Source organism: Camelina sativa, chromosome 13 (assembly GCF_030686135.1).
Source record: "Camelina sativa cultivar CO46 ecotype springtype chromosome 13, ASM3068613v1".
Taxonomy (NCBI): domain Eukaryota; kingdom Viridiplantae; phylum Streptophyta; class Magnoliopsida; order Brassicales; family Brassicaceae; genus Camelina; species Camelina sativa.
Genome location: NC_141892.1, coordinates 24,095,326 through 24,107,597, shown reverse-complemented (window position 1 = coordinate 24,107,597; position 12,272 = coordinate 24,095,326). Strand labels below are relative to the sequence as shown.

Sequence of the window (12,272 nt, the reverse complement as noted above, 5' to 3'; positions counted from 1 at the left end):
CTTAAAACCAGGGCCGGCCGGGAGGGGAAGCAACCCAAGCGAAGGCTTAGGGTCCCAAATTTTTTTTCCTTTTTTCTTTAGTAATTAAGGCCTTGTTTTGAAGTTTTATCTAAGCAAATCTGTAGAAAAATGTTCAACTTTATAGAAAATAAATAGATTCTTGCTTGAAAAATCAGATTTTAGTATGAATTTGGATAAAATTTTTTAACTTTTAGTGTGAATCTATTAAATAGAGTGTTCATAGTTTGTTTTTAATATAAAGGGTAAAAAAAAAAAATTGTTCTAAGGCCTCTAAACCGGATTGTGCGTAGGGCACTCAATAATACCGGACCGGCACTGCTTAAAACATGTAATGAAATAGAGAAGCAGGATCAAGAACAGCATCTACATAAGCCTGTAAAAGAAGCGGAAAAGGAATTAAGAGTAGAGAAAATGTTGCAACAGGAAACCAAACTTGGATATAGAGATAGTGTATATTGTCTGTTTCAAAATTGAATGATATTGAGATTCTTGATCAGAAAATAAAGGTCGACTACACACGATAACCATCGCTAACACAGTTCTGTAATTTAAATTTTCTTCAGATAGTGCCAAGTAACCAAATCTAATACGCGTACAACATGTGTTGGCTGATTATAAAAAAGTACAAAACTAAGATATATGAGGCAAACTAACACAGCAAATTAAGAGCAACAACTCACCTCCCCAGAACCGCCTCAGGATTGATGCCTGATTGATAGTCCCCCCATCTGCTCAAAAACCAACGCCGAAGGGTTCCCAAGAGCTGATTCAATTACTATTGCCAAGCATGTCCAATAACAACCTTGCTTGCATTATATCTAAAACCAATGCACGCACGAACTTCTTGAGCATTGGTTCCCTTCAAGTAGCCGACATCAATTTTATCCGGTCTAGGTTCTGAAAACCATAAAAACACAAACACACACACAACTGATTATTAACCAACCCTAAATGGAAAGAAAGAACGCAAATAAAATTAACTAAAAGACACAAAAGGAGGGAACTTATTACCAAACGAAGACAAACTTATTTACCAAACGAAGACATTTGAACTCTTACCCTTGTGTACTACAAAAGTACTTTTGGAGAGAAGGGAGTGTTCAAGGGAGGGCTAGCAAAAGGGATTGTTTGTTAGACTGGCACCAAGACCACACCCATTATCGATTTACCACATGGAAAAGTCAGATAATTTTGCAATTGAGCATCGCTGCATCAGGTCTATAGTAAAAGAAAGGTGAAATAAAAAAAAAAATTATTAACCCATGGATGAGAATTAATGAGACTCGCCCACGCCAAAACGAAGGAGGAGGAAGAAAAAGAGACATTAATTAAAAAAGTAAAAAAAAAAAAAAAACTTTTTCTCTGAGCCGCGGACGCAAACTCGCTCTACAAAACTAAAACAAACAAAAAAAAATTCACGTCCGCAGATTCACCTTCCTACTCTCTTTTTTTTATATAAGACAAGTCTCTCTCTCTTCACTGTTCATCTTTTGCTCTCTCGGTTCTTACAATAAACACACAAAAATGGCGGCAATGAGTGAATCCACCCTGATGAAAAATGTTGTGACGTTCTGTAAGATAATAAAAAAACATGAGAAGGTGCTGGAGCTCGCTCAAAAGAGGAGCAAATTCTTCAAAGCAACGTAAGTGTTTTTTTTTTTTTTTTTTGGGTTTTGTTTCGGTTTCTCTTTCTGTTTTATTGATAGCATGTTTCTTCATCAGTTTTCTCCAGGAGCTGGAGACACGTCTCCAGATTGTTTAGGCCAACGGCGGGGATCAGAAGGTACCATCTGTCGTGTATTTTTTTTTGTTTTCCCCTGTTTTGCTCTCTATCTGGTTTGTTCTCATCTGCTTGCTTTTTCTTAAATTATTTCAGGCTGGGCTCAAAGTGATGACAAGGCTATGTCATCACCCAGTTGTTTGGGAAGCTGAGGATCGAAAACTGAGGCTGGAGTATGTGGATTTCTACTCAGCCTCAATTTTCGACCAAGCCTATCATGATGCATTGGAGGAGAGGGAGATCCAACATGCTGAGATGAGAGAGAAGAAGAAGATTAAGAAGAAGGAGAGAAAGGGAAACAGAGTTTCACTTCGTTTTGATCACAAGAGCACTTCCCCTCCTCTCTGAATCGGTTTTCTCTTTCCATCTCTTTTTGTTTCAAAGTCCCAGACTCTGTTCTTGGTTGGTTCTAGTATTTGTAGACTCTGTTCTTGGTTGGTTTGGTTGGTTCTAATAATCGTAGTAGACTCTGTTCTTGGTTGGTTTCGACATAAATTCGTCGTTGTGTGTTTTTTTGCTCCGTACCGATCGATCCCCAGAATTTTTTTTTAAGCCTAATTTTTTTTAATTGAACCAATCCACAATTTATAGGAGCAAAGAAAAAGCTTGATCCAACGGCTGAGATTAAACTCCATTATGCGATCAAACCAAAATGTCTTAAAAATCAAATCAAATGAAAGATCAATTTAAAACCAGGCTTAAGGTAGCTTCGAGAATCGAGACTGTGAACAAACAAAACCAAACTGCAATCGAACATAAACCAAAATCCATTATTCCTATTCAATAACTAATCCAAATTAATCGAACCAAAATATCTCCAAACCAATTTGAACAAAAAAAAAAATTCCAGTTCTAACTCCAAACCAAAATTCAAATAAAATTTAAACCAAACGACACTTAACCGGAAAACCAAATGTTTGAACTTTGCACTCGTTAAAAACAAAAAAAAAAAATTCGTTAAACCCTAAACCCCTTTTGTGTGGAGTTGTTTGTTGTGTCTCCCCATGGCTCCTGCGCCGCGTTTTCCCTCTCAAGCTCTTTTATTCGATTCTCTCTTCCTACAATCACTAGTTTGTTAATCCCAAAATCATTCCGTAGAAACCCTAATTTCTTGTTCGAAGCGGCATTACACTCTCGAAGATGGGAATCTTCGAACCGTTTAGAGCAATAGGTTACATAACCAGTACGGTTCCGTTCTCCGTCCAGCGATTGGGTACCGAGACCTTCGCCACCGTCAGCGTTGGCAAAGCTTTTCAGATTTATAATGTAAGTAACTCCCCCCTCATCTTCATTAGTTTCACTTGCGTGTTTTTGTTATTCATTCGATTCGTTGTTTAATTTGGTTTCCGTTTGCTTGCAGTGTGCCAAGCTCAATCTTGTCATTATCAGTAAGTTTTTCTGAAGCCTAAACTTAAAGATTGAATTTTTTGTCTAAGTTAGTATCATTCTGGTTTGTTTCATTGAGCTTTGATTTTCTAATAGTCTAATTTGGTTAATTTGGTGTTATCTTAAGGTCCTCAACTCCCAAAAAAAATTAGAGCTCTAGCTTCTTACCGAGACTACACTTTTGCTGCTTTTGGAAATGAAATCGCTGTCTTTAGGCGTGCTCATCAGGTAAAAAAACTTAAACTTTGAGCATGTCCTTTCGCTTAGCAACTTGAAAACTCTTGATTTCTACAACTATCTTGTTTCTCATTTCTCATTGTGGTTTTAGTTAAGTTGGCTTTCCTGCTTTTTATATCTATGAGTTTAATAGTTAGAATTGTTGTGGATTTGTATCAGGTAGCAACTTGGAGCAAACATGTTGCTAAAGTTGACCTGCTACTGTTGTTTGGAGAACATGTGCTAAGTCTTGATGTTGAAGGAAATGTGTTCATTTGGGCGTTCAAAGGAATCGAAGAACATCTAGCTCCCACTGGAAATCTTCAGCTTACTGGAAAGTTTACTCCGAGCTCTATTGTTCATCCAGATACTTATCTGAACAAGGTTAGTCCTACTTGGTTCAGAGTTTTTTTTATTTTCTCTTCTGGTGTCCTTTGTTGACATTACTATATAACTTTTTTCAAATTTCTCTTCCTTGGAACCATATGGTAGGTTCTTGTAGGGAGCCAAGAGGGTCCGTTGCAGCTATGGAACATAAATACTAAGAAGATGCTCTATGAGTTCAAGGGTTGGGGTTCATCTGTCACCAGTTGTGTTTCGTCCCCTGCTCTGGATGTTGTTGCCATTGGTTGTGCTGATGGAAAGATCCATGTGCATAACATTAAATTGGACGAAGAGATCGTAACATTTGAACACGCTGCCCGAGGTGCTGTTACTGCTTTGTCTTTCAGTACAGGTAAACTAAACACGTTAGTCCTGTAGTTCTTAATTTAAAATCCTTGAGTGCTTCTTGGTTTTAATACCTTTCAAATAGATTTCGCAGCAAATTATAGTTTGTCAATCATTTCTGGACCAAAAACATTTGTCTTCCCCTTGGTCTTTCAGTGGAGCTGTATATTTATTTTTCCATTGCAGACATAGCTTTACCATCTATGCACTCGATGTTTCATGAATTAGAATTGTTCACACGTGTTTCAAGCTCAAAAGATTCATGAGTCTAAGTTGTAATTGTACTAGTAGCTTTTTCTTGATGTAGAGGGAAATATGTACATATGTCCACTTTCCAATGCTAACATGTGTATCCTGTCATGTTAGATGGACGTCCTCTTCTTGCGTCTGGAGGTTCCTTTGGTGTCATAAGCATCTGGAATCTTAACAAAAAGAGGCTTCAGTCAGTCATAAGGGATGCACATGACAGTTCTATAATCTCATTGAACTTTTTAGCAAATGAGCCCGTGCTAATGAGTGCATCATCAGATAACTCACTCAAAGTAAGCTGAGGTTTCTCTTACCTGTTGAATTTATTTTCATCCACTATGCCAAATATAATATTTTTATTCCTCATACTTGTAGATGTGGATATTTGACACAAATGATTCTGATCCTCGCCTATTACGCTTCCGCTCTGGGCATAGTGCTCCTCCTTTGTGTATCAGGTAATTAGCTTGGACGTCCGCATCTTACTGAATTTCCATTTAGCTTTGCCTTATTTATTTATGAGATTTGTTTACTTTTTGGTGTGTAAGTAGCATTTATGATCCCTATACATTGTTAAAGTAACTAATATTTGATCATCCTGATAATTTAAAACTTACCACTGATGAATTTCTGCTAGTTGGCTATTCTTATAGTGATGAATATGTGTTTCTTAGAAAGAGAATTTTCCTCATGGTGTCTATATCGTGGGCATGCCATTAAAAGGTCTCCTAATCTTATTTGACTTCTGTATGTGGTAGGTTCTACTCTAATGGACGGCACATTTTGTCTGCTGGCCAGGATCGTGCCTTCCGCCTGTTCTCGGTCATCCAAGTAAGATATGATACAGATTTAGTAAGTTCTAGATCAGGATTATGAATTTGCAAAGATAACAAAACTATTGAGCTATATTGTAGACATTGACTATTCAATTGTCGCTTTACAATCACTAATTTCAGTATTGTCATATCAAGTGATTAATAATCATTTTCCTCATCATGTACTGGTTTAGATGCAAAGTTTACAAAATTGGCTGGTATTTTTGTTAGATGTCACTTAAGTGTTTTTTTCTTGTCTTATACTCGCCATACCTTACAGTTCTTTTGATGGGAATTTTTTCAGCTTCGTGTTTGTCTGATTTTTTTCATGAATCTGATTGGTCTTTTAAAATTTTGAGTTATTGTTTATTAATTTGTGATTCTTCCTGAAGATCTGATGTCCATTGACAATAACTGTCTGTACTTTACATTAATTACTTCATCAGGAGCAACAAAGTAGAGAGCTTTCTCAAAGACACATATCCAGGCGAGCCAAAAAACTCCGACTGAAGGTATAGCCTGATAATTTCTTATGATTTCTCTTAAGTTTAAAAGGGCGAGTTAGCATGCTTTTAAGTGGTTCTGATACAATTTATCAAATGTTATGTCTAATATACTGTGTTTAGATTTTGCGTGTTCGTAGGTACATGTATGCTTGGAAATTGTATACTTTTCGCTTATATTATTTTTCTTCTCTATGTAGGACGAAGAGCTTAAATTGAAGCCTGTTGTTTCATTTGATTGCGGTACTTATCTATATAACTTGATCTTTACTTTTCATACAACGATGTTGCTTGGCTTCTTTCTATCACATTCTTAATATTATGATGTCTGAACAAAACAAGACTTATAGGTTGAAACCAATTAATTTCTACAAAATGTGTTGTGTAGTAATTAGATCCAAAGTGGCTGTCTCTCTGTCAATAGAGCAATCGTTTATTGGTTGATCCCCTTAGAGAAAGTACCTTTTTGTGAAGTGGAGCTTAGCTTTTATCTTATGTTGTCCTATGAATTTGCACGTTGTTGACGAGAAAATTGCATCACCCACAACTTGTTATTTTCTGATTATCCATCCTAATGACTGTAATTATTTTCTTTCCAAAAATTGAAGCTGAAATTAGGGAGCGTGACTGGTGCAATGTTGTTACTTGCCATATGGATACAGCAGAAGCATATGTATGGAGACTTCAGAACTTTGTTCTTGGAGAGCATATCCTCAAACCATGCCCTGAGAATCCAACACCAATTAAGGTTCAAGATTAAAATTGACTATGCTTACTTCTGACTTCTATCACTATTCTTAACAAGAAAAGTAGATGTGCGTTAGTACTTTAAGACTTTAAGACTTTACATTATTGACCCTCTTGAATAACCAATCTCATAAAAAATAAGTTTAGTTACAGTTAGTTCCTTCTAGAATTTTCAGGGTTTCTTGGTACCATCTTCTTTTAGCAATACTGTTTTCTTTCTATGGTTGTTGAACTCTTAAAAAATTGCTTGTCTGATAGGCATGTGCAATCAGTGCCTGTGGAAACTTTGCAGTAGTCGGAACAGCGGGTGGATGGATTGAGAGATTCAACCTCCAATCTGGAATCAGCCGGGGTAGTTACTTCGATATTTCAGAGAAAAGTAGGTACGCCCATGACGGAGAAGTTATTGGAGTTGCTTGCGACTCCACAAATACACTCATGATAAGTGCAGGATATCATGGGGACATAAAGGTTTGTTAAGATTTATTTGTTCATCCTTCAAGTAATTAATTGCTTAGTTGGCTACCTTTAACATTGACTGTAGGGTATGACTCAAAACTGACTGTAATATATCGTTTGTGTAATACAGGTTTGGGATTTCAAAAAGCGGGAATTAAAGTCCCGGTGGGATGTTGGATGTTCATTGGTTAAAATTGTCTACCACCGTGTAAATGGTATATTTCCTTATTCTTACCCTACTTATTTTTTCGCTTGTACGGTCTCACATATGTATGTTTTTCCAGTCATTTTCTCCTAGGGCACCACTGTATTGTCTCTGACTTTGCTGCATCCTTGTCCCTTGGTAGGTCTTTTGGCTACGGTGGCAGATGATTTTGTTATCCGTTTGTATGATGTTGTGACGCTAAAGATGGTTCGTGAATTTAGAGGTCATACAGACCGAGTAACGGATATGTGCTTTAGTGAGGATGGCAAGTGGCTCCTCTCATCTAGCATGGACGGAAGTCTTAGAATTTGGGATGTCATATTGGCAAAGCAGATTGATGGAGTGCATGTCGATGTACCAATAACAGCATTGTCTTTATCACCAAATATGGACGTTTTGGCAACTGCCCACTCTGATCAGAACGGGGTCTACTTGTGGTACGTTCTCAAATCAATCTTCCACTCTTTTTTCTTTCAGTTACAATTACAATTTCTCAGTAATAGTTTAGCGAGTTCACTATCTCCCTTTGTGATCTGTCAGGGTTAACCAATCCATGTTCTCTGGGCTTCCGAGTGTTGATTCTTATGCTAGTGGGAAAGATGTCGTAAATGTTAAATTGCCTTCAGTCTCTGCGTTGACATCTTCTGAAGCTGATGATGATGATATGGAGACGCAAGTTTTAGAAAGTTCTGGAGCTCCACAAGCTAGCAGTTTCTCTATTTCCCCTAAGCAGATCCCAGAACTTGTTACTCTGTCTCTATTGCCAAAAAGCCAATGGCAGAGTTTGATCAACTTGGATATAATAAAGGTTTGTGTTCTCTCCCTTCTCAACTTTTATTGATGTTATTCGCGTTGTTGCTTCTGCCAGTTTGTTTTGTGGAAATTAATCGCAAATTATGTTTGATGTTGTTTCATAGGCTCGCAATAAACCAATAGAGCCTCCCAAAAAACCTGAAAAGGCTCCTTTTTTCTTGCCCTCAATTCCCTCGCTTTCTGGAGATATATTATTCAAGCCAAATGACTCGGAAGCTGCTGATGGGGAGAATGAGGAAAAGAATAAAAAAGACGATAACATGAAGAACTTTGATGCATTGGAATCTCCATTCTCAAAACTTCTCAAATCATCATGGGATTCAAAACACTGTAAGTGAGGTCTTTGTTTTTAAGTTTTACAGATTTAGCAAAAGCTTTTCTCCTTGACTTATGCTCTGCAATACGACTCTGAGCTGCTTGTACTTTTTGCAGTTTTAGATTTTACCAACTACATAAAGAGTTTATCCCCGTCAGCTCTCGATATGGAGCTACGGATGCTGGAAATCATAGATGAAGAAGATATTGAAGAGATCATCAAAAGACCGGAGTTTATATCGATTGGGCAACTTCTGGATTACTTCATCAACGAGATCTCTTGCAAAAACGACTTTGAGTTTATGCAGGCGGTTGTGAAATTATTTCTCAAGGTAAATGAAATTACAGATACCTTTTGCCTTTTTTTTGTTCGGGGTGGGAATGATGATTCTTATCAAAACTTGGTTTTATTTGTTCGACAGATACACGGTGAGACCATAAGGTGCCACCCAAGTTTACAAGAAAAGGCAAAGGCGCTTTTAGAAACTCAGAGTTTGGTGTGGCAGAAAATGGATAAGCTTTTCCAGAGCACAAGATGCATAGTTACCTTCCTTATCAATTCACAGTTTTGAAGATGCTCATTAACAAACATATTGCTGTTTTTTTATGTGGCGCTGTTTTTCACAAAATAGCAGTTTTGAAGAAGCTTATAATATATTTATTACCCTCTCTTGTTTGCATTGAGATTTGAGATGTAGTCAGAAAAAAAAAAATGTTGCTGTTGTTCTGAACCTTCGGAAGAAGTATTAGTTTAGTATAAACCTAAGCCATTCTAAATCATATGATTAACTCTTAAATGATAAATTTAAAAGACCATTTTCATATATCTTTTGGTTTTCTATTATAGTGATATAGACCTAATATAACAAATTTGTTCTCCAAGGTACAAAAATCAACGATTGTACAACCCCTCATACAAAACAGAGTTTGATGTTAAATGTATAAGTTTAGAAGAAAAAGAAGAAAGTAAATTAGTCAGACTTCTGTGTAGTTGAGAGCTTCCTCTTCATTCTGCTAAAAGGTCCAACTGTTCTATCCATAATATATATGTAAATCACTTGTGACCATGACTTATATGACTCCAAACCTTCATAGTACTCTCCTGCAATCTCCTTCACCAAATGCAGCTTATTTCCCGGTATCCTCGGGAAATCATGGTGCTCGTTATGGTACCCGACACTCCACGTTAACAGATTCAATGGACCGTAATACAAATAAGACATAATGTTCTGAGATAAAATGTCCCGCCATTGGATGCATCCCGCCTCCAACAAACGTGGATAGGATTAGATACGCGAACGATCTCCATCCGAACAAGATAACAACTGATACGTCTAAACCAATCTGAATGAAGAAATTGATGAACTCCCAGTGACCGGGTGGTTTTGGTTTGATGAAGAGTGGACGAAGAGCGTAGAAGAAGAGTTGTAAGAAGACCCATATGGTTTTGGTAAATATATTGGTTACTAAATGAGCTTCTGTGTAAGTAGGAACGTCCGTGTCAATACCGTCTACTCCTTGGAACCGATGATGCTCGAGATGGTATTTTTGGAAAGTTACTGACATTGGTACGCCGATTGGGAGGTTGGCGAAAATACCGAGCCAACGATTGTAGACAGGAGTTGAAAAGGCGAGGTTGTGACTTAGCTCATGGGTTGCTAAGAAGAGATTGTGATTGAGGAACGATCCAAAGAAGTAAGCAATGATTAGAATCTTGAGCCATCCTGAGTTGTGAAGGATTGCAGCTGTTGAAAGTTGAAGAACTACTACTAACGTGATCTGTATATATAGGCAAATAGAAATTTGGTTATGCATTTGAGTTAAGGTAACAAGCGAAAAAACCCAAAAAACAAGTTAAAGATTTTGAAATATTTTGGTGAATGTGACATTTCATATACTCTTTATCCTTTTGTCACGTTGACATTCATATACTCTAGACCGGGAATTCAGTATTTGATTCAAGTGAATACAAAAGTTTTCACCAAAAATATTTGATTAGAAAGGGTGTAGCAAAAAAATAAGGCGAAACCAAATTAACCGAAATAACCAACTAAATTTTATAATAACCCTAACGATTTAAGAAAACTTTATGCTAATTTTAATATTTTAAGTCGATATTTTAATATCTAATTTTAATATTTAATATTTCTAACCCTGGAAAATAGATATACAAAATATAGTATACTAAAAATGGATGATACTGATTTCTATAGTTTATTTAATTTATACAAAATATAGTTTTATCTGAACTCGAACCAAAATAAAATTCAGTTGTTCGGACTCCGAAACGTGAAAACCCTAAAACCCAAACTAACTCAAAAAAAAAAAAAAAAACTAATGCCGATATATATTAAAAACCCTAATTAATGGTTAATGGATCCCAAGCTCAAAGGATAGAAACGTATCCAAATTTTTTAAAGATTCGTTTGTTTCATCAACAACCTTCGTTCATGCATCAACTACAATCTTAAAAAGAGGACCAAGAACAAAAACAGCCGTACGAGAAAAATGTTTTTTAAAAACACGATCATAGATCCAAGAACGAAAATGAAATAGACAGAGATAGGGAACAAGGACCTTGACGAAAGCCCATGGATCAGGACCAAAGAGTTGTCTAATCTGAGGGTAACGAGACAGAATCTGACGTCTCCTCGAAGCGTGAGGCTCATCAGTGTAAGACCAAAAGAAATCTGTAGCCATGACTCCTTCTCTTTCTCCGTCTTCTTCCTTTGATGATACCTTCTCACGTCCTCCTTTCCCCATTATGGTTTATTCCTTTGTTCGTCTCTCCCGTCGGATTATTCTTTTTTTTTTTTCACGGTGTGACGACGGGAGAGAGTTAGAGAGAGAGAGGTTAATTAATTAGTTTTGAAGAATGGTGTGGTGCAATTTAGGAGATATGGTTGTAGAGAGATTTTCATTGGAATAACTCAATAATTTGCGGGGTTTTCTTAACTATAATTAGTGATTTTTATCCTTTCAATTGTTAATTGATTTTTTTTTTTTTTTTTTTGAATTTTGGTTCTTTGTCTATAATTGGATGGGGCGTTTTGTACTGGAAACTTATTTGAAGTTTGTTTCTTTAGATGTTTATCATAATGCTTCAATTGAAGTATTGTTTCATCCGTACAATCTCAAGAAAATGTTCGGATCACGTAAAAAAAATAATGTCATACAGTTGCCTACTTGCCTCTTCTTTTGTATGTGTCGTCGATTGTAATTTTGTAAGGGAAATAAGTTTGTACAAACGAACGTAGGAGAATCTAAAGAACTGAGGATTCATGCTTGTTCGTGCGGGATTTTGCACCCACGACATACCAACCTAAACCAAAGGTAAACCGAGTAACTCTGCACATCAACTAAACCGAGGAACCCTTTTTTTGGGATAGCTAAAAGGGCCTATAAGCAGAAGCCCGACGAACTCACTCAACCGCCTCCCTGAACCCGACTTGATCATCAAAAGAGGAAATTTACCATATGTTCAATCCAAGATTTAAGGAAAATAGACTTATTTTATAATCAATGCATTCATATAAATAAAGGAGTACATCCTCCTTGTAAATAATACAAGAACCCTAGTTCTTCCATGTTCTTGAACAAAGCCCTAACTTCTATCTCAAGAGATTAACCCCTCTTTATTTTCTAGTTTTAATCCAGTGTTTAGAAAAAGATCTTTAAGTTTATTTGTTCTTCACTCAAACAAGTTTATTGTGTGAATTCTAAATTCAACAATGCTGAAATGAGCTTAATTAAGAAAGAAATATAAAAGTGAATATGGAATAGCTCGTAAGGAGATTTTTTTTTTTTTGTCGTGCAGCTCGTAAGGGGATTTATTGTTGGCTTGTTGCAAAGAAACTAAATGAGGAATGACTAATTGAAGAACGCCAAGCTTAGTAAATCTTTGATTGATATATCATAAAAAGGTTAAGAAAGACCGTTGGTTTAAGTGACGATTCCCTAGGTTATCTTACATTGATGTTCTAAAACAAAATTTATGAGATAACATAAACAAAATCTAAAGCACTTGCTAAAAA

General features: G+C 36.4%; 1 protein-coding gene and 1 pseudogene across 2 annotated transcripts; one reads left to right on the top strand and one right to left on the bottom strand.

The window, feature by feature from the left end:
• Positions 1–2,704: 2,704 nt before the first annotated feature.
• LOC104737351 (uncharacterized) lies at positions 2,705–8,905 on the top strand. The gene is made up of 18 exons (XM_010457512.3): positions 2,705–3,067; positions 3,162–3,189; positions 3,315–3,415; positions 3,584–3,787; positions 3,896–4,139; positions 4,499–4,674; positions 4,757–4,839; positions 5,140–5,212; positions 5,643–5,708; positions 5,900–5,942; positions 6,308–6,447; positions 6,705–6,917; positions 7,036–7,120; positions 7,253–7,547; positions 7,651–7,918; positions 8,028–8,253; positions 8,356–8,570; positions 8,661–8,905. Exons 1-18 carry the CDS (start codon positions 2,942–2,944, stop codon positions 8,808–8,810), a joined length of 2,736 nt encoding a protein of 911 aa, XP_010455814.1. The 5' UTR covers positions 2,705–2,941; the 3' UTR covers positions 8,811–8,905.
• Positions 8,906–9,038: 133 nt separating this feature from the next.
• LOC104737349 (sphingolipid delta(4)-desaturase DES1-like) lies at positions 9,039–11,131 on the bottom strand (annotated as a pseudogene). Its single transcript, XR_015578340.1, has 2 exons — positions 10,816–11,131; positions 9,039–10,017 (listed from the first exon to the last, which is right to left on the bottom strand). The product of XR_015578340.1 is annotated as a sphingolipid delta(4)-desaturase DES1-like (transcript).
• Positions 11,132–12,272: the final 1,141 nt, after the last annotated feature.

Coding starts and splice junctions, on each gene's coding strand:
- LOC104737351 (XM_010457512.3), top strand. CDS start 2,942: ATGGGAATCTTCGAACCGTTTAGAGCAATAGGTTACATAACCAGTACG. Junction 3,068..3,161: donor AAGCTTTTCAGATTTATAAT/GTAAGTAACTCC, acceptor GTTTGCTTGCAG/TGTGCCAAGCTCAATCTTGT. Junction 3,190..3,314: donor GCTCAATCTTGTCATTATCA/GTAAGTTTTTCT, acceptor TGTTATCTTAAG/GTCCTCAACTCCCAAAAAAA.